Source organism: Pantherophis guttatus, chromosome 1 (assembly GCF_059756535.1).
Source record: "Pantherophis guttatus breed Tessera chromosome 1, ASM5975653v1, whole genome shotgun sequence".
NCBI classification, from domain to species: domain Eukaryota; kingdom Metazoa; phylum Chordata; class Lepidosauria; order Squamata; family Colubridae; genus Pantherophis; species Pantherophis guttatus.
Window position 1 is genome coordinate 324,049,760 of NC_142063.1, and position 20,743 is coordinate 324,070,502.

The 20,743-nt window shown below is 39.0% G+C and overlaps 1 protein-coding gene across 3 annotated transcripts; it reads right to left on the bottom strand.

The window, feature by feature from the left end:
• Window positions 1-622: 622 nt before the first annotated feature.
• On the bottom strand, window positions 623-20,540 carry NCBP3 (nuclear cap binding subunit 3). 3 transcript variants are annotated; one of them, XM_034421083.3, is made up of 13 exons: window positions 20,276-20,540; window positions 19,382-19,447; window positions 15,970-16,075; window positions 14,581-14,706; window positions 14,238-14,363; window positions 11,293-11,366; window positions 10,736-10,844; window positions 9,906-10,005; window positions 8,882-8,988; window positions 7,438-7,729; window positions 4,251-4,408; window positions 3,581-3,745; window positions 623-2,316 (listed from the first exon to the last, which is right to left on the bottom strand). In XM_034421083.3, the coding sequence occupies exons 1-13, from the start codon at window positions 20,456-20,458 to the stop codon at window positions 2,081-2,083; spliced, it is 1,848 nt and encodes a 615-aa protein (XP_034276974.1). In that variant the 5' UTR covers window positions 20,459-20,540; the 3' UTR covers window positions 623-2,080. The 3 variants fall into 3 exon arrangements, with proteins under 3 accessions (XP_034276974.1, XP_087739498.1, XP_087739497.1); XM_087883372.1 differs by having other exon boundaries at window positions 3,628-3,745; window positions 20,276-20,517; XM_087883371.1 differs by lacking the exon at window positions 14,581-14,706 and having other exon boundaries at window positions 20,276-20,502.
• Between the last annotated feature and the right edge of the window lie 203 nt (window positions 20,541-20,743).

Consider the following 20,743-nt stretch of genomic DNA (forward strand, 5'->3'; position numbering starts at 1 on the left):
AGTCCCAATTGTGGTTGTAAATTGAGGACTATCTTTACAATATTGTATTATAATCTTTAGTTCTCTTGCCAATTCACCTCCCTGTGTCATAAACAATCTCCTATTGACCTAAACACAAAAGACTGTTTAAGTGACCCTCTGGTCTCCACAAGAAAGCAGTGCCTTGTTTTGTAGAGCTTTTTTTTTTAATCATTAGTCTATATTATATAGTAACAAATGAAAGTTAAAATGATAGCTTTAAAGCATGAACCTGCTTTATTAGGCCTATCAATTCCACGTGTTACTGATTTACTGACTTTATCTTATTTGAAAGTACTTATTACATCAGAATGAACAGGCACATGCGTTAAGTACGCTGCTCGTGGATCACAGTAAGTCTGGAATTCTGGTTTATCACAATGTGACAATATGATTAGCTAGCTTTATGGCTTTCAGCTCTCCAGATTATTTTGCAGTCAGAATTGAAACTGATAGTCAGATAGCAGAGATGTTGAGATATACTATAGTTAGTATCAGGATTTTATTTGTAATACAAATCTTTGTTATATTAACTCTGTGAGTGTGTGAGTGTGTGTGCACAAATAATTGGGTTTTATATGAGGGAAAGTATGCACTTGAACAGTTCATAATCAAACATCACATTTACTTTGTCATTTATAATCTTTAGAATCCACATTTAAACAAATGAAAATCAGTACAAAACAGGAAAGTCTTCAAGACCTTTTAACTTCCTTACAAGGTTTGTTCATGGAAATAGTTTCTAAATCATGTACTGCTCTTCTGTGTCATAAAACTCCAAACTAATGATCCAAAACCCCCAAGTTGCGGAGTAGATTGGGGAGAGCTCCCATTTTGTCAAAAGGAAAAGACGGAAGACCCAAGAAATGTATTAAATATTATGGCACTAGAGAGGTACATTCCCTGCAGAAGTCTAGCAGGTTGGGAAGAATGTTTGCTACATGTCTTACTGGCCAGAAACTTTAAAAAAAACACCTGTTTCCTGCATTGGAAGAAGCAGGGATATGGGAAGCTGCCCAGATAAAAATTATCACTTACCCGTCAAGGTAAGAGCATCAAAGAAAATACAATTTAGGGGATACAGAGGAGACCCTACTACAAATATCTATATCATGACAGCAATAATGACAAAACATATGCACACCTCCAGTAACAGGGCTATGATTCACCAGAAACTAATCTTCACTTCTGCTCACCTCAAAAGGCCTTATGCATAGGCTTTTATTGGATACTATGCCGAGATCCATTAATCTATTTTATACACATGCACACGTGGATGAACGTGCGCATGCACATACACACTATATATATATATATAGTGCATATATATATATGTATATATACAGTATATATATAATGCATTCTGCATATATAAAATCACAATAGTAGCTGTTACTGTAACCAACAAAACTGCCACAAATAGATATGTGTGTGTTTATGTCTGTACATGTGTGTGTACTCACGCACATACATAAATTAATATTCCCACTGAGCATTATACACATGGATATTATTTTTTAAGTTATTTTTCCATAATGAACAAAAAGTATGCCATTTAGGATTTCTCATCTGTTCATTTTAGGTAAGAAATTTCTCTCCAACATAGAAAGCCAATTCTAATGGAATCACATTCAGGAACTGCTGACACTAACAGAGAAAAGATTTTCATTGTCTTTCTTGGATTTACATTCATGGTCATTCTGGAGTGGGAGAAGCAGAAGCAGAGCCAGCCCTAATGGCTAACCAGAGAAAAACCAGAAAGGCAAAATTGATCAACCCAGAAAGTTCTGTATCGTTTTTGGAGTATCAGAATCTTGTTTCCAACTTAAGGGAAAGATACAAGTCTTCTATAAAACTTGACTGCTTCCTAAGGGGACAACACACACCCACACACACACCCACACACACTGTTAAAGTCACCTCTGCCATGCAAGGACATCTCATATTAGAGATTCCTTGTAAACATGGATTGGATGCTTTGGCAGAGGAAGGCTCCTGGGCCCAGGCCAGACAAGTCAGTTTGGAGCCATTAGAAGAGTCTCCAAGGATGCACTAAAAGCCATCATGATTCTGTGTCCGAGCCTGAGCTGCTCTCTTGACTAATTTCAATCTGCAGTGACGGCAAGTTATCAAGTCGGCTTTTCTTCTGACGTGACTCTTCTTTTTCTTTAATGAGAGCCCCCCATGCCCGCTGGAGCTCAGAGTCGTCATCTTCTGGTGATGCTGGTGATTTTTCTGCTCTCTCTGGGACTTTTTCCTGTGTCTTTGATGCAGATCCCAAACGTGTCCGTAGATTTGCTGTCATTGTACAAAGAACAGAATGTAGTAAGAATTGTATGCAGAGAAAAGGCATGCTCTCAAACAGGTGTTAAGTCTTCAATGATATAATCCAAACTAAGGTTTTACATTCACAATGTACATATGGCTTCTCCTGGGGTAATACCTCATGTACTTTGTATCTCAACCTACAGCTGTTAAAGACTTCCAGAGTGGTTTACATAATATCCACCATTTTTTACATTTCTCTCTCTATCCTTACCACTACATATTAATTCCTGCCTGTCATTGATAACCTTTTCCCCCCCACCTCCCACTTTTATTTACCACAGAGAGAACTTTATGATCAGAGTTTTTCATTCTGTATTTCATTCCAGATAAAATGGCAAAATGCAACTCTTTCTTTAAACAGCGAAGCACAGATCTCTTTTGAAGGTAGTGCTAAAACATGGAGAGCAAATGGGTATTACTATCCCCAGAATCTCTCTCTGAAGAGCCAGATGTTGGTAAATGAATTTTTTTTAACCATTCCCTTTGAGCAAGATTAACCCCAGGGCTCTCACCTATAAGCAAGGACACCAACATGTCCTTGCTTATGGGTGAGAAAATGCTATTTTTTCTTGCTTATGGTATAGAAAATGCTATTTTTTTGAATTGTTTTATTCAAATCCAAATAGCTAAGGAAGCCTAAGGAATCCAAATAGCCAAAAAACCCTAAAGAATCCAAATTGCCCAGGGAGCCAATGACTCTAAGTGTGGTTTCTCCAATTTGCAGTGAATGAATTGATCTGATGTACAGAATTAGTAACTTCAGCCATATTGTTTTTATAAACTTTCTTGAGATAGATTTGTTTATTGTACAGAACTAATTGAATGTACTTTAATCTTTCAGAGAACCAAAAGCACTTTATAGCTAGTCCTCAACTTATAACCATTTGTTTAACGACCGTTCAAAATTATGATGGTGCTGAAAAGTGATTTACAATCAGTCCTTGCACCTATGGCTGTCATAGCGTCCCTGCAGTTGAAGAAATAGTGACCATCTCAATCAGCATCAGAGTTCAGCACACATTTCAACCTATGCTTCCCAGATCACCGCTCACTAATGAAGCTACTGCATGACATTACTTCGCATGCTGTCTACCTTAATGGAGTTACTTACGATTATTATAAAAAAAGAGGAAACAACTAGTGCTGAATTACACGCTCTGTTTACACCCTTTGGCCATCACTGCTTCTAAAAGCAACAGAAAAGTTGGCTGACAGAACACTGCACAGAACTGACCAGATTTCTTCTCTCTGGTATCTGAATAAAGGCCTTTCCCTTCTTGCCTGGGGATTCCTAGACGACTATGAACATCAGACATAGGCTCACGGTGAGATGAAGAGATACTGCTGGGCTGAGGTGCTTCTGGTGAATGTGGCCTCTTGCCAAGCCTCTGTCGGACATCTGGAAACAATACATGGATAATTATGCATTTAATTTAACTCTGCTTACTAAAACTCATCATCCCAATGAAGAATCTGAACATTAAGCTAAGTATACCAGTCGTAGTACATGATCCTAGATCAGAGTTTCTCTTGGCAGTTTGAAGACGTGTGGACTTCAACTCCCAGAATTCCCCAGCCAACAACGCTGGCTGGGGAATTCTGGGGGTTGAAGCCCACACATCTTCAAACTGTCAAGGTTGAGAAACTCTGTCCTAGAGCCTGATGGGAAGAAGACTGGGGGTGTGGGTGGGGGTGTATGTGTACATGTACATGCGGTATCAGGAGGGTGAATGATCTGAAACTTCATAAAGGCGGGCCAAACCATCTCAGGAGCATCTAGCATTTGAAAAATAGCCATGTTGTTCATCCTATTTATTCTGAATTATACAAGTAATACAATGTTACAAAACAGCTCCTCCAAAGCAGAAGTAAATCGGGACAATCAACATCAAAGGATCCTTTACCTGATTTCACAGAGCTCAGGGGCTGATGCAGGCCAGGGCTCCCATGTCTTTTTTCTTCCAACAGCAGTCTCACATCAGTAACTTTCTCTGAGGGTCCTTTGCTTCCAATACGATTCTTGATATTGCTGGAAGCGACACTGTCTGCTCTCATTGAATTTCTACATTAAAAAAAAATTCTCCATGAATCAAAATGGAAACTGCAAGCTCTACAAACTCCACCAGAACGTCTTTTTGTGTAAAAAGTGTGTAGTTTAATGAGAATAGGTAAATCTGTACTTCAAAATCAAGGTTCCAGTTGCTCTGGAGTGAGAAGGTGCTCCAATCTGTGTTCTGCTGAACATCTCAAAGCCAGGAAAAGATCACCCACAGGCTAGCTGAAGTCCTTAACACCAGGGAAGACTAAATATTAGCATGAGCAAGGATCTCCCAAATGTGACGGGAAAGGAGCCTCGGCACTACAATGATGTGTGTGTATCTTGACCAAAATAAGATGTTTGAGTCTTCCCAGGCAATTGCTGTTCTGCCCATGTCTCACCATTCTCTAAGGCTGTGGAAAAAGTAACCATCAGAAGTCTGAATCAAATGAAGTCTGAATTGGGTAGGTTTGGTGCAGGGGTGAAATCTACTTACCTTCCCTACCAGTTCAGAAGTGCACGCACACATGCAGAGAGGGTAAATAACAGGTTACTTCCTGGTTAAAACCAGGAAGTAACAACGACCGGGTGGTTGGGCAGAGCCTCGCGCTGCTGTCACTACCGGTTCTCCGAACCACCCGCTGCCATCGCTAGCGATTCAGCCGAACCGGTCCAAACCGGTAGCATTTCACCCCTGGTTTGGTGTGAAAAACATTGTACTAGCATGGCTTAGTTCAAAAATTGCTTTAAATTGACCTAATTTTTTTGTTTTACAGAATCCATATGTGACTTTTCTCTTTTCCACATAAAGATGCATAAAGTACAAAAATAAAAGTTGGTCTAAATTAATGAAAAGGTTTGCTGGACAAAAAAAAAAAAAAAATCACAGAAAAAATGTATGCTGTTAGAAGCTATTTTAAGTTTGGAAGAGTAAAAATGAAGCATCTACATTCCTTCTTATAAAACTGAATTAATAAAATGATTATATTAACTTTTATATATAATACTTCATTGGATCATGAAGGACCTAGAACTTACTAGAACATACTGGATATTTAAAACTAACCATGTAGAAATAAAATCAGTAACACATTACATTACTATTGCTAAAATATGGAATTTCATGATACATGTAAAATTATTATTCAGCTTGTATAACTGTATTGTAACCTAATATTTTAATATAGAAACAAAGTTTTATTATAACATACAGATCTATGTGTGATTTATTTGAGCTTTAGTAACAATGGTATAACTAAGTTTAGTAACTAACTTTACTTCTACAATGTGTCAAAGAGAACCAGGACATATTATCCGATTATAACCTTATATTCTGCTTTTTTTTACATATTGTTAGAATTATTTTATTTTTAACTTTTATGAGATGATTTCTGGAAACTCTAGGAAAAATGTATAGTCTGTCTTGCCAATCCAATATGGAGCCTTGGTACCATGGACAAAACATCTGGTATGAGCAAATGTATGATTTGGTTACTGGTAGGAAAGTTCAGATGTACGAAAATTGAGGCACACAGGATCAAAGAAATTACTGACATCTTTAAAGTCCAGAAATATAGGAACATAATCAATCCATATACAGGTATTTCTTGAGTTATAACTATTTCTTCAGTGACTGATTATAATAGCAGTGAATCGGGGGATTTATTATGTCTCCTCAAAGTCACAGCATTCCCATGGTCATGAGATTGTGACCATTAGGTGTTTGGCATTCGCTTCTGCTCTTTTCTCTCCTGAGGCACATCTGGGCAGCATGGGAATTTGTACTCTAGTGCTTGCCTGCCCATATTCCGTAATGCCCACCCAAAGCACCCACTGGCCTACCCATAACACTTGTCCACTGACCTGCTTGTCTGGGAACAGTTTCAGCATTCAGAGCCGTGGTGGCACAGTGATTAGATTACAATATTGCAGGCTAACTCTGCCCATAGCCAAGAGCTCAATCCTGACCGGCTCAATGTTGACTCAGCCTTCCTTTCTTCCAAGGTCAGTAAAATGAGGACTATTGGCGGCAATATGCTGACTCTGCAAACCACTTAAGAGAGTGCTATAAAGCACTATGGGGTGGTATATAACTCTAAGTGCTATTGCTATTTCTACCCATGTCATGGTTACAAAGTCCTCATGTAATAATGGAAACACGGACCACCTCTGCTAAGTGATGTGGTCAAATGATATTGCATTTTATGACAGCATCATTTAGCAACAGAAATTCTAGTCCCAATTGTCATTGTAGCTGGAGGACTATCTTTACTGCCACTTTGAAAATATCCCTGCGTAGAATCAACAACTGAGAGTCTAAAGTAGAAAGCCAATTAAATATGGCAGTAGCATCAAACACATAGATCATGAGATGTCACACTTATGTCATTCATACACACATCTGTAAAGTGCTAAAACAAACAAGAAGGGCTTATTTACAGATGCTAGAAAAGATAATGATGAATTCCTTCAAACTCCAAATTTTTAGTTTCTCTGAAGATGGGAGAGGTAGACTTTTTTATTCTTTCTTAGAATTTAATCTAGCTGATTAAAGAAACCCTTTTCCCTTCACAACTTCTTTCCTTACCTGTCTTAATTTTTTGCGCTATTATTGCCTTTATGTGAACCTGAACAATCTAAGAATCTTGAGCTTCCACTGGAACAGTGTTTACATTTAAATATTTAGAATGCTTGTGTGTGTTTACAGTATTAATGGAACAGGCAAAGAAAATATATTTGAATATACTCTTTCATCTTTTGAATTTAATATCGTTTCCAAATTTGTTTTACCCTCAAATAATTTCTGATTCACCTCTTACTATAATCTTGTGGTCAGTGACATTGCAATTGCTTCATTTATTCTGCTTTAAATTGATCATTTTATTTCATGTCTGTTTTTCCATATCACCAGTGTGCCTATAATCCCAACATACTTAGCTTGAACCAATTTTCTTCTTTTATGCAGTCTTAATTTGATGGTCAAACCTCATCAGCTCACCAAAGTAATCCAGGATTAAGAGATACCCAGCTTTTTCAATGTAAACCAGCCTTACCTAATGCTCTTTAACTGAGACTCTACTTCATCTGCATACATAGTCATTTTCATGCTTTTCTTGGGGGAAGGAGTAGAGATCATCTTCAACTCAAGATCATAGTCCATTTCATCAGAATCAGATTCGCTAGCACTGGAACGCCGAGCACTCCGTTCACGAGACTGCTTGTAAGCTTGCAGTTCATCTCTATATTCCACAACTACACGATCATCCTCATCCATATATTGATCATCATCATCCTGGTCCTCTTCCTCCTCTTCCTCAATTGGTTCTTCAGGAACATTTACTAATCCTGGAAGGCAAGAATGATCTTTCTAAAAAGGCTAAAACCGCACCCAGCATTTTATGTGTGAAAACAAAACAGTTGCATACAAAAAATAAAAGTCTTTCATTAGGTGGCACCGGGAGTACTTGCAAAGGAAGGCAGACATGATCTCAAAAAATAAGAATTCAGTAAATATTTTGCTGGTTTAGTGCAATTCTTATTTCCCAAATGACTTCTGTCGATACCTAAGCACCTTAGAAATCTATTTTGCTAATTTCCGTGTTAAAGAATTCCCTATATCATGAATTATGATAATAAATAACTTATGATAATAAATAAGAGCCTGCCTATTACACTAGCTTGATTGTAGCAAGTTAATGTGGGAATAGACCACCTTCTAATGAAGAGAAAAGAAGATAATCTCTATTGTCGTTTTTCTGTATACACAATGGCATACATTAAGATGAAATTCCCACTCTCAAAAGAAAAAACGCCATCCACCAAACAATGTCACCATCCCAAGGATAAGGAGGTTTCTTAGAAACCTTGAAAAAGAGCTTAAAAAGTGCAAGATTGGTCATCAGATGTCACTATAAAGATCTCAGTCTAAGTTTTCTGTATAAAAAAGTAAAGTTTGTTCCCTGGTTGGTTTGTTTTTGAGTTTGCTCATACAGTACATGTCATTTGTATGCGCAGATTATTGGTTATTTTGTTTTGCATGAATTACATTCTAAAGGCTGAAACAATATTAGTTTTATCTGAGTTTGAGGCTGAATGACGAGGCTAACTCCTCCCTTAAAAATCTAGTGTTTTTTTTCTATTTGTGTTATTTGCTCCATACGATTACTTGGATTCTTAAACTAGCTTGGCCTACATTCCAGGAACAACACTTTCTGTTGCTTTTAGAGAGGAATGAAAGCACAGTCCCAAAACCCAGTTCTTCCTTCCTATTTTGATTTCACAATGCTATTCTATAATACAGATAACTGTTTTTACTGGAGAATCCATACTGTACACGTGCAAAATTAGGTAGTGAAGCCTTATGACAGAAGAAAAAATTTACACATACACGATTCATACACCAGTTTTATATTCATACTCCAGTTTTATAATGTACAACAGACCAACTGTGTTGGAAGTAGTTATAATTTGCTTGCATTACAAAATGTTTTCACTTACCTGAATGATGATGTTTATAAGGGGGTGTCAGACCAACATCATCCCCAATGAGGGTTCTTTTTTTAATTACATCCCGGTGAAGTCGGCGTGAATGATACCTCCGCTTCCTGCAAAGACAGAAGATTTATAGATAACATGTGCATTAACGTTGGTTTTCCTATAACCTTCCACTAAAAACTGGCCTTGTAGATATAGCCAGTGAATTTTTGATAAGGAATGATTTGGTTGTGCTCCCTTCCATTTGCAAATGACCCAGAAAAATGATGATCTTTCACATTCTCTTTTATCACTACCATGACAAAAAGAAAAAAAAAATGAAGCTTGGTTATGGTTATAGTTCAGTGTTCTATGAGAATCCAGAAAGCGTTCTAATGGGTCATATGAACCAGACCACTGTGTGTTATATCATAACACAACTTACATTTGTTTAATCATAGTATGTTAGGCAAATATGCTATATTTGCTATGAACATAGCAATTGTACTTTGTTAAATCAGGATTAGCTTTAGCATATTGTGTCAACTATTACAACTAAGAAACCTGTTTCCCCCCACAACCCATTCCCAGATATACCGTACATATTAATTTGATCTTGCAGATATGGCAACTTTTCAAATTACAACTCAAAATTATATGGAGTCTAGGAAACTATTCTAGATATTTCTTGAATCCAAGAACATTCCTATTTTCAGTATTCCTGAGTATTTATTTCTTGTGCTGTCTGCTGCAGTTCTTCTACTTGTAATGTCTTCTTGTAATCAAGCATGTACCTAATTCCACATTCCAAGAATATAGTAAGATGGGCCTGGACTAAAGGCAGCCCTTATTGAGCCCAGTGCATTAACTGATGCTGTTATACAGAATGAAGAGCATACCGAGAAGATACTTCCCATACATCTTCCTGGCCTGACAGAGACACGAGACGTGGGAAATGAAAAAATATTTTCAAACAAGGAATCTGGCTAACACAATAGCTCATATTTTGGACAATGCAATTTCCAAGGGGTATCTCTCCCCAGCTCACCATGAGTTGCTCAAGATGCCTTTCATGCCTCCATAATTAGGATTTCCATATTTCATGTAATACTGACTTCTCCTGGCAGCCCCAAGCTCCTTCTTGTCATCTGTAAGAGTAGCACAAATGCTAAGTGGATGCAGGGACATTCTACACTATTGGAACCAATCACAAATTCTTTCCATAGTGGGAATCAATTTCAATGGCTAAAATGTAACCCTAATCCTTTTTAATATTGTGGGGTTTGTTTGTTTTTTTAACTTGCAATAGGTGGGTTAAGGCTGTAGAGGCTTACTATCTAAACAGGAGTGTTATTTCTCTAAAAATATTTTTAAAAGACATAGAAAAAAAATGACAATTACATTTCACTGCTGTGGTCTCATGCAGTCCACAGACAGCTAATACCTGATCTGCAAAGAAATCTATGAATCAGAGCGGAAAGCACTAGGAAAGATTAAAAGATGAGATGAAAACCTACCTAAATAAAACTTTTTCTGATAGACTTGGTGACTATTAAGAGATGGACTTCTCTTCAGTAGCATCCTTGTTATGCAGAGCCTTATAGAGAGGATCACTTGGTACCCATACTTTATTTCACATTACATCTTATTACCAAGTTTTTTAAATTCTTAAAATATTTTACAAATTTACAAATGCTTTTAATTCTTTTGAAATTTCTGTGAAAATTTTGGTTAATTACTATATAGATGAGAAATAGCTAATTCATTATATTTCAGAGTTCATGAAAGATTTCTGTGGACCATAAAATTAAGACAAACACTGGGCCATAACTGTGCACTGCGCTGCAATGGACTCTTTGTATAGATCAAGCTCTTTACCTCTAGTGGCAAATCTCATGAAGAGCTTGTTGCCTTTGGCCAGCTTACTGGCTGGACGAAGGTCGTTACGCAAAAGGGAATCTTCTTCCACTTGGGATAAAGTGTCCAGCTGTAGAAAAAAAACACCACACATTTCAGGCTAGTATTTCAGGAGTGACCATGATAACAAAAGAGGACCTGAAAACCACAAATTTATTGTTCTATTTCAACTCAAGATCTCTCTGCTTGAAGAAACCAGCCCAGTTTTTGATTCTGCATTCACTTTTTATTCAGTTCAATGAAATTGCAAAATGATATACATGTCTTCAAGAGGAGCATGAAGCTCAGTTTAAGGGGCCTGTTTTGGTCTAATACATAACCAATCACAATTCCTATGTTATAATTACATTTTATTGGAGGTTGTCAATGAAACTCCCCCTCCTCCCCATGGCAAATTAGATTGCAGATACTCATTAGTCATATTCTGTTATTTATTTCATCTTTCCTCAGTATGGGCAGTCTTCAGATATGCAGAACGTCTCCCAGAATCCCTCAGCTAACACCATAATTGCGCTAACCTCTGTATCACTTGGATGATCATCTTCTACCTCACCTTCTTCTGTTTCATCATCTGAGCTTTCCTCTTGTTTTTCTAAAATAAACAAAATATATATTTTACAATCATTACCTTCTTGTCTATACTTAGTAAACAGTGCCTTACGGTAGTTGATTATCCGGAAGTGCCAAAGGCAGAAATCATGAGATGAAGCAGGATTTCTCCACAACAATGAAACTTAGCTGGCTGTTTTACACTCTAATATTGATTCTCCAGGTTCCCAGCAGTAAAGCCATGTAGGACTCAGAAAAGGAACAGGAAGATGAGCCACACTTCTTATGAAAGAAATACATTTTCTACCTAGTACCAAGTAGCTCAGGGACAGAGAACCTAATTTGCATGCAGATTATCCCAATATCAGTCCAAAGCATTCAAGATTACAAACATTTCAGACAGTAATGCCATTGGAATTATTAGTTGGCTTGGAACCACGGAAGAGCATAGGAAATGCTCTTGCATTACCTACGTCATCAAAAAAGCACAACAAAGAATGTTCTTTCTGTGCCAACTCAGGAAGCTCAAATTGTCCAAGGAGCTGCTGATAATAGTTCTACAGAGGAATTATTGAGTCTTGTCATCTGCACCTCTATAGCTGTCTGGTTTGGCTCTGCAACCCAACAAGACAGGCACAGACTTCAGAGGATAATTAGAACTGCAGAAAAAACCATTGCTACCAACCTGCCTTCCATTGAGGACCTGTATACTGCACGAGTCAAAAAGAGGGCTCCTGGACAGTTTCAACTCCTACCCTCCAAACTACGCTATAAAGCCCTGCACACCAGAACAACTAGACACAAGAACAGTTTTTTCCCAAACGCCATCATTCTAATTCTATTCGTTAATGACTGCCTCACTATTTGCTGTAGTTTGATCAACCAAAAATTGGAGATAACCCGGATGGAGTCTTTCCATATCTTTCTAGTATAGTTAGAATTGAAGTTAAAAAATTTTGTATACAAAACGTGTTTTACTAATTAGGTACCGTTCTTTCCACAGCATAGATAATACAAATACTCTTTGATTTACAACCACAATTGAGCCGAAAATCTCTGTTACTGAGACATTTGTTAAGCATGTTTTGCCCCATTTTACAACCTTTCTTGCCACAGTTAAGTGAATCACTGCAGTTGTTAAGTTAGTAACACGGTTAAGTAAACCTGGCTTCCCCATTGACTTTGCTTGTCAGAAGGTTACAAGTGATCACATGACCCCAGGATACTGCAATCATCATAAATATGAGTCAGTGCCTGAATTTTGATCACATTTGCCAAGTGCCTGAATTTTGATCACATGACCATCTGGATGCTGCAATGGTCGTGTGAAAAACGGTCATATGTCACTTTTTTCAATGCTGTTGTAACTTTGAACTGTCACTAAATGTTGAACTGTTGTAAGTCAATGACTATCTGTACAAGCTCAGCCAAACCAATAATCCACCTCAACAGAGAATCGTGTCACAAACTTATAAAAAAGACTCAGGAAATTCAAATAAAAATATTTAATTATAAAGAGGAGGAGCTGAACCAAAAGCAAAAAGACAACCAAGAAATCTCTCTCTCCCTTCTTTTTGCTTTCTATTTGTGTAAAAATGGAGTAAAGGCTTAAGTCTGATTAGCACTAAGGCCCTGCAACTGAACTGATTCTTCTGAACATGCCCATTGTTTCACATGTTCAGTCTCCTTTATTATGATCAGTAGTTTTCTTGAAAATCCTTTTCAGTCTTGTTATCTAAGGCCTTTTCACACTGGTGATGAAAGAACCTTCTATAAATGAAATATATGTACAACATTTAGAGGTAGATGCTCATACTATGATCTCTGCAAGCAAAACTATCACTGGAATCGCATTGGTGGTTTCAGCAGTGAATTTCAGAATCCCATGTAACATTTTATTTATTTATTTATTTTATTAAATTTTTATACCACCCTTCTCCTGCTGGACTCAGGGCAGTGAACAACCAAGAATAAAAAACATCAATACAAAATTTAAAATTATTAAAAGAATTAAACAAATTTTGGCCCAGATTTAAAACATCCCAACTAAAATCCGTTGCAATTAAAATATCTAAGGGGCGGGGGAGCGCGTTACGCCAGTCCAGCTTGGTGAAATAAAAAAGTTATGAGGGCATGGCGAAAAGCACAGAGATATGATAGCCTACGTATCTCCGGGGGCAGGTCGTTCCAGAGGGCAGGTGCTGCCACAGAGAAGGCCCTCCCCCTGGGGGTCGCCAGCCGACATTGCCTGGCTGACGGCACCCTGAGGAGACCCTCTCTGTGGGAGCATACTGGCCGGTGGGAGGCTATCGGTGGCAGAAGGCGGTCCCGTAAGTACCTAGGCCCTGTGCCATGGAGCGCTTTAAAGGTGGTAACCAATATCTTGAAGCGCACCCGGAAGACCACTGGGAGCCAATGCAGCTCGCGCAGGAGGGGTGTCACATGGGAGCGGCCCATCGCTCCCATAATCCCCCGTGCGGCCGCATTCTGCACCAGTTGGAGCCTCCAGGTGCTCCTCAAGGGGAGCCCCGTGTAGACAGCATTGCAGTAGTCCAGGCGGGAAGTGATGAGAGCCTGAGTGACTGTGCGTAAGGAGTCCCAATCCAGAAAAGGATGCAACTGTGAATCAGGCGAACCTGATGAAAAGCCCTCTTGGCCACGGCCATCATATGTTCTTCTAAAGACAGCCATGCATCCAGGAGGACGCCCAAGTTGCGAGCCCTCTCTGAGGGGGCCAGTAACTCGCCCCCAATAGCCAGCGATGGCACCATCTAGCTATATTGGGACGCCGGAAGCCACAGCCACTCAGTCTTGGAAGGGTTGAGTCGAAGCCTGTTTCTCCTCAATTAACATGTGCCTAGGTGTACCATACAAAATACAAAATCCTGTGGTTAAGGAACAAAGTGTCTTTTACCTTTCTTTGTGGAGTCTTCTATTTTCTTACAGTTTTCTTGGGGTTTCATTTTTGCCTCACTAGGCATAGAACTCATGTTGATGAGTGCTCGCGTCGCTGTTACTTCATCAAGCCAAACCACATTGCCTCAAAAGAAAGAAAAAAATTCAGTTAGTTCCCAAACTACAAACACATAATGAAAAATGAAATCATCTGTCTCAAGTCTGAGAGAAATGTCATAAGGAAAAACTTTTCCATTCCCAGTATAAGTTTAACAGAAAATAAAGGTGACAATCCCCATAGAATACATCATCTTTCTGCTTAAAACAAATTTACTGTAGTTTATTTGTTCTCAAGTACTTACAAGATGTGTCATCCAGCCACTCAATGTGAGCAGGGGGATATTCCTTGAAATAGGCAAAAATATCCTGAGTGCTCATTTCATCAACACCATAAATATATATGGTATCTAGTCGCAATTTGGGAATGGCTGCAAGAAATTCAAAATCTAGTCTAAGTGTCAGCAACTAACAAAAGAAAAATAAGGCAAACGAAACAAAAAACATCAGGCAACAACGCAAATAAATCAGCTTCCCATCACTTTTTTGAAAGTTCAAGAAAGCACAGCACAGCACAGCTCAAAAAAGGAAGAAAGGCTGCTTTGTCCCATCATCAGTGAGAATTATCTAGATGAAAAACCCTGGAAAAGGATTCCTTTCATTCCCTTTTCCATAGTCCATCCTGGACATTCTTTCCCTAATGTAGGCATAACAAGGTTAAAGAAGTGAAAGGGGGGGGGGTCATCATTCTTTTGAAAACAGTGAATAATGCACATTTTAAAAAATCTATTCAAATATAAATCCCATTAAATTCAACAGTTATTTGTTCTCATTTAAGGATCACAGGACCAACAGTTGAACAAGAAAGAAATAAGACTTTAGCTTTTTCAATGTGAGCATATTTCCATGTAAAGTTCACTTCTGACATCTTCCACTATTATTCAATCCTAGATGGACTAATGATTTGACTCAGTACATAGCAGATAATTATGTACTAGAATAGACACTTATTCTACTGTGTCAGACCTGCCTCAGCTTGAACCCCTAAGCAAGAATGATCCTTACCTCCATTTATTGAGAAAGATAGTTTACTAGAGGTCAAGGGAATTACAGTAATGCACAGCCAGAACTGAGAATCGCGTGCCAAAATCCCCAAATCTAACTTTTCCCTCCCAGTTGCCTCCCATTACTGGGCCCCCATGTCCTATCAAACTCAGATAAGATGTTTTCAGAACAGTCACTTCAGACATAGGTTTGGTCTGCAGCTGCATTCCGTTCCCAGCCAGTTGTCCTTGAAGCCCATCTCAGATACAATGAAGTTTCGTTTCCCCAAAGCATCCCCACTCCCATCCAGCCCCCCCGCCCCCCCCCAAGTTCATGGCAACTGATACTGAATGGTTGAGAAGCACAACCATTCTGGGGTGGCAGCTGACATACTGTTTCTACACAAAGTGGCCGATTCCCAAACTGTTAGCACAACTGCTCTACTTTACTAATTCATTTGCTGAAATTAAGAAACATATCGTTTGGATTCTTTCCTCATGTATACAAAGTTATCCACTGAAAAATACACTCATTAAGGAGGATCAGTTGTGCATTTCATCCAACCTGGAAGACCAAAACACCAATAGTTTTACAAAGCTCACAGCAAATAGGAAGATTTGCTTTTTTAAAGAGCACACAGTTCTCAATACCTTTCTTCATCATATCTCGATCCAGTGTTACATTTCTTTGAGCAAGATTGATTTCTCCACGAAAATGAAAACGTTTTGCTCTCTGCTCCTTCTTCTCAATAGCTTCCTACAAAACGGAAAAAAGAGGTGATTGAACATCCAAGTGACTCGTAGTAACAGGAGCTGATATCTGCTTTGCAAAAAACAGAAAAGATACTCATATTTCTTAAAACCTAAATTCATTTTGTGTGTGTGTATGCTGCTCTGCAGTATTACAACATTACCTGTACAGAATAGCAGCAGAAATTATGGCCTGATGCTTTATGCAGTGTAACTGGAAAAACAACTTGCTCCTTCTATCAAGTCTCCATGTGATGCAGAAACATTTGGCTCTCCCTGACAGAAGGGAATGATGCAATTGGGAAATAAAATCCAGGCCACCATTCAAAAAGCTTCTGAATAAATTTAGAGTTACAATTTTTCACATTCACAGCAGGAAGATAGGTAGCTTCCTATTTAAGAAAAATATGCAGAAGCCTGATTGTTTCAGGATACAAAATCTTCCCATAAATTGCTTCTTGCAATAAAATATCAGCTGTATTCAACAGCTTTGCTAAAACTGGGGATGAGTCCAGAGTGCCATAGCCCAGTCTCTGCAAATAACTATTAGAGTAATTAATCAGAGAAGCTGATGATAGATGACAGGAAAAAGCAACCATTTCCCAGTCCAGGCATACTGAAACCAAGTTCTTGTGTCAAATGTTATTTTCAATAATTTGAACATCACAGTTCCATTTAAATACTGATTGTATTGGGGAATGGAAATATATTTCTTCAGGCTCAGATTTATTGTATGGAGACCAGTCAACTATGAAGGGAAGCTCACAGAGATTCTAGAGAAAAAAAATAATGAAAACTATTACATTTGCCATTATATACTTATTAAAGAACATAGATAATTTACAAAATTGCAAATAACACATTACTTGGATCCTGCCAACAGCCCCCCCACCCCTATTTTTAAAGGGGGAAGGCCGTGCTCTAGAACAGTGTTTCCCAAACTTGGGAACTTTAAGAAGTGTGGACTTCAACTCCCAGAATTCCCCATCCAGCATGGCTGGCTGTGGGATTTTGGGAGTTGAAGTGCATACATCTTGAAGTTCCCAAGTTTGGGAAACACTGCTCTAGAAATATGCCTATACACTGGAGTGAAACTCACATAATATACATTCATATAAAAATACAATAAAACCTCCATAGTTAGTCACCTCTCTATATTGACCACCTCCCCCTAAATTGACCTAATTTTCATAGTCGGGGTGTACACTATATGTAAACAATAGAAAGCCACCCTCTCTATACTGACTACCTCTGTATATAGTGTATCTTGACCACCTGGATCTTGACACACGGTATTAATTTGCTCTCTATAACTTGACCTTTTGAGTCCAGTCTGCACCAAGGGCAAGAAAAGTGAAATGCAGAATTGGTAGCAATGAATTTCTTTCAAGAAGAGTATCAAGAGAATACAATATTTTTGACTTTTATTCGGCAGTTTAACAATGATAATTATGAATTTATTTCCTAATGACAAATTGCACAAAGGCTTAATTTTTTTCCACGTCAATTATTTTCCCCTTTTCAGGATCAATTAAAAAATAGCCAATGGTAAAATGAAACAAATACACACACAACACAGATATATGCAAGCAGTTTTATTCGTTTTACCATGAGGCGGCCATCAAAGCAAAGTGCCAACAACAGTGTGCGATTTACAATGGACCTAACCATTGTGAAAGAAAAACACAGTTTTAAAGTGCAACAAACAATGTTTAGCTACAATTATGAAGAAATTGTATGAGAAAGAATCAGGTTTTTTTGTTTTCAAAAAAACTTGTCTTTTCTCTATGCAAGTTGAGTTGTAATAGAAAAAAGAAGGAACTGAAAGAACTGGCATAGAAGTTTGATCTTTTTTATGCTTATGTTTTCTGGAAAAACAGTATCCAAAGAATGATGGCGGAACATTTTGGTGTCAGCAAGATGACAGTAAGCAATATCCAAAAACATAAGAATGTGTACTTGGAGAGATATGATAAAGAATGTAGAAATTTACAATGCAAAAGGAGAAACACTTTGCTGGATGAAGTCAATGAAGCCATGTTATGTTGGTTCAAACAAATGAGGGCCGTTAACGCCAGAATCTCTGGGCCAATGATCCAAGAAATTGCTAAAATGTTTACAAAAGAACTCAGGGTATCACATTTCCAAGCATCAACTAGTTGGCTTGAGAAATTTAAACTATGACACAAGATCTCCCAGAAAGTATTGTGTGGTGAATCTAGGTCCCAGTAGAAGTTGTTGTAGAGTTCATTGAAAAGTTTCCAAACAGTGGCTTCAAAGATGACATCTTTAATGCTGACAAGCGTGGACTCTTTTTCAAGGCGATGCCTGACAGGAGCCTTGTTATGAGGGGTGACAAATGTTAAGAGTGGAAAACTTTCTAAAGAACGTTTTGCAGTTCTGCTGTGCGCTAGCTTAACCGGAGAGAAGCTAAAATCTTTGGTGGCTGGTAAATTGGCAAAGCCACGCTCATTCAAGAATCTGTAGCCCAAAGACCTTCCTGTCATCTGGAAAACTAACAAATCTGGATGAATGACTGGTGCCCTATTTGAGGAATGGATAAGAGGTACTGACCGAGAAATGAAGAAGTCTGAAACAATACAGAAGTGCTTCAAGAAAGTTGGATTTGCTACAACCCAAGAGCAAGATGTTGCTCTATCTCTCATGGCAGAATTCGAGGGAGCAGATTTTGAAGATTTTGTTGCAATGGATGATGATGAAGCAATGTGTGATGAACCTGACCCAGAAGCAATTTTCCAATCAGTATTGACCAAGGTACAACCCAGCGGAAAAGTGCTGGAAGCAATTAGTGAAGCAGAAGAATTGAGGACCCAGAAATTCCAGATATTCCAAAAGAAGAGGATGTCAGTCATTTGATAATACAATTAGTCATTTGTTGTGGAAAAATGCCCAGGTATGCTGAATGGTATAACCAGTGTTTAGAATGCTTTCTCCGCTTACCTTCATAAAAAGAACAAGAAACAAACTAAAATTTACTTTTTTCGGAAAGAATGATCAAACCATGAGGTAACAATACATACATAAATGTATTAATTCCGTATGATAAAATATTGTAAGAATGATTTTCCTGTGTTTTCCCTGTGTGTTTCTGAATGACATTGTCTAATAAAAGCTGTACAATAAAATGAGGCACATGTACATATCAGTAGTTCTGTATGTTGACCACCTCCATATGTTGATCACTTTCCTTCAACTTTCAGAGATTTTACTGCATGTATATGTGTACGTCAATGAATCTGACATTTTTCAGGTTTCCAAAGTGAATGAAAAGCACATCACTGTCTGTAAATACCTTTGAAGTCACATCTATTCCAGTGATAAAGCTCCCAGCTTTGTTTTCATATCTTCTGCTAGTATCCTGAAATAAAACAATCATTAATATAACTACTGAACAAACTGCCTTTCGGCATGGTAGTGTCCCCAATTAATGATGCAAGTTATAATATATGTTCCTAATCTGAAGTTCTCCTAGAAACCCTGTTTCAACCTTTGGTCATCTCTCAATTCCCAAAGATCCAAGCCCATTAACAAGGGCCATCCAAGCTACAAAAAAACAACATTTCAGTTGCTCTTTCTTGTTTTCTGTTAATTTTAAACTGAACTAGTGTACTTTTTTTTTTTCCTTTTTGAAGCCCAAAGTAAAGGACTGGTAAATGTCTACCATTCCTCACCAGCCTATTGAGACTGCTCACTCCATAAGAGCACTGGGCACTTGTGAGCAAGCCGCCTTCATGGTCCTCCATACAGGGCTCTTTCAAGAGCCCATGGAACAATTCAAGAGAAACCTCCTCAGCTACACTGCATTTTCTGTGAAATGACGAAGCCCAAGTAAGTAATCAGTAAATAAAACTCCCCTTTTAGTGCCAAATCTGCCAAATTTCGGGAAAGCTTCTATCTGGGGCCAGAAAGCCGTGCAAACAAGAGTTGGAGGCAGAAGAAGGAACGAGGGAAGAAAGCGAAGAGATCTTTTAATCAGGGTCGCCCTGCCTGTTTGTCAACATCCGCGTATCTCGGGTGACTCCATTCATCCCTGACACAGCGAATTCAGTCCCTCTTTGGTCATGGGACACGCAGCCTGCACATGCGCAAAGAGTGCCCTGTCTTTCAAGCCTCCAAGATCCAGGTTTATGTGGCTAAGGGCCTCCCGTGATCCCCTCCACCCGGCCCGTTTCCCCGGCTCCGTTACCGGCAGCAGCTCCCTCAACGAGCACCCCACAGGCACGGGTAACTCCTCTGCTGATGCCGTAGCTATCTGAGGCGAGGTGGTAGCGGGGGCTGCGGCCTGAAGCAACAGCTCGCCCTCCTCCACTTCCATGGGCTCCGGCTCAGTCGCCTTCACCGAAATACGGAGGCCCCGTACAGCCGCCATCGCCCCACAGGCCCTGCCGCCGCCGCCGCCGCCGAAGGAGGGCGAGACCGGAAACAGGAACAGTGAAGGCGGAAGTCATAGAGACACGTTGACCGGCTGTGCAGAGCGCCACTCGAGGGAGGTGCTGCGCCCATCAGAGGGGCGGACTGTGGAGGGGACTTGAGAAATTACCCGTCGCCCCGCCTCATGGGATGGGGTTTGATGTTATCCTGCCTCGCGGTTGCAGGAAAATAGGAAAAAGTACATTCTTTAGGTTAAGCGAACCTGATAATTATTAATGTTGTC

Bases quoted from the DNA above. Each gene is read 5' to 3' on its own strand.
- NCBP3 (XM_034421083.3), bottom strand. From the start codon at position 20,458: ATGGCGGCTGTACGGGGCCTCCGTATTTCGGTGAAGGCGACTGAGCCG. The intron at 14,364-14,580 runs GTAAGTACTTGA...CTTTCTTTTGAG, and splicing joins GTGGCTGGATGACACATCTT to GCAATGTGGTTTGGCTTGAT. The intron at 3,746-4,250 runs GTAAAGGATCCT...TATTGTTTCCAG, and splicing joins CCTGAGCTCTGTGAAATCAG to ATGTCCGACAGAGGCTTGGC.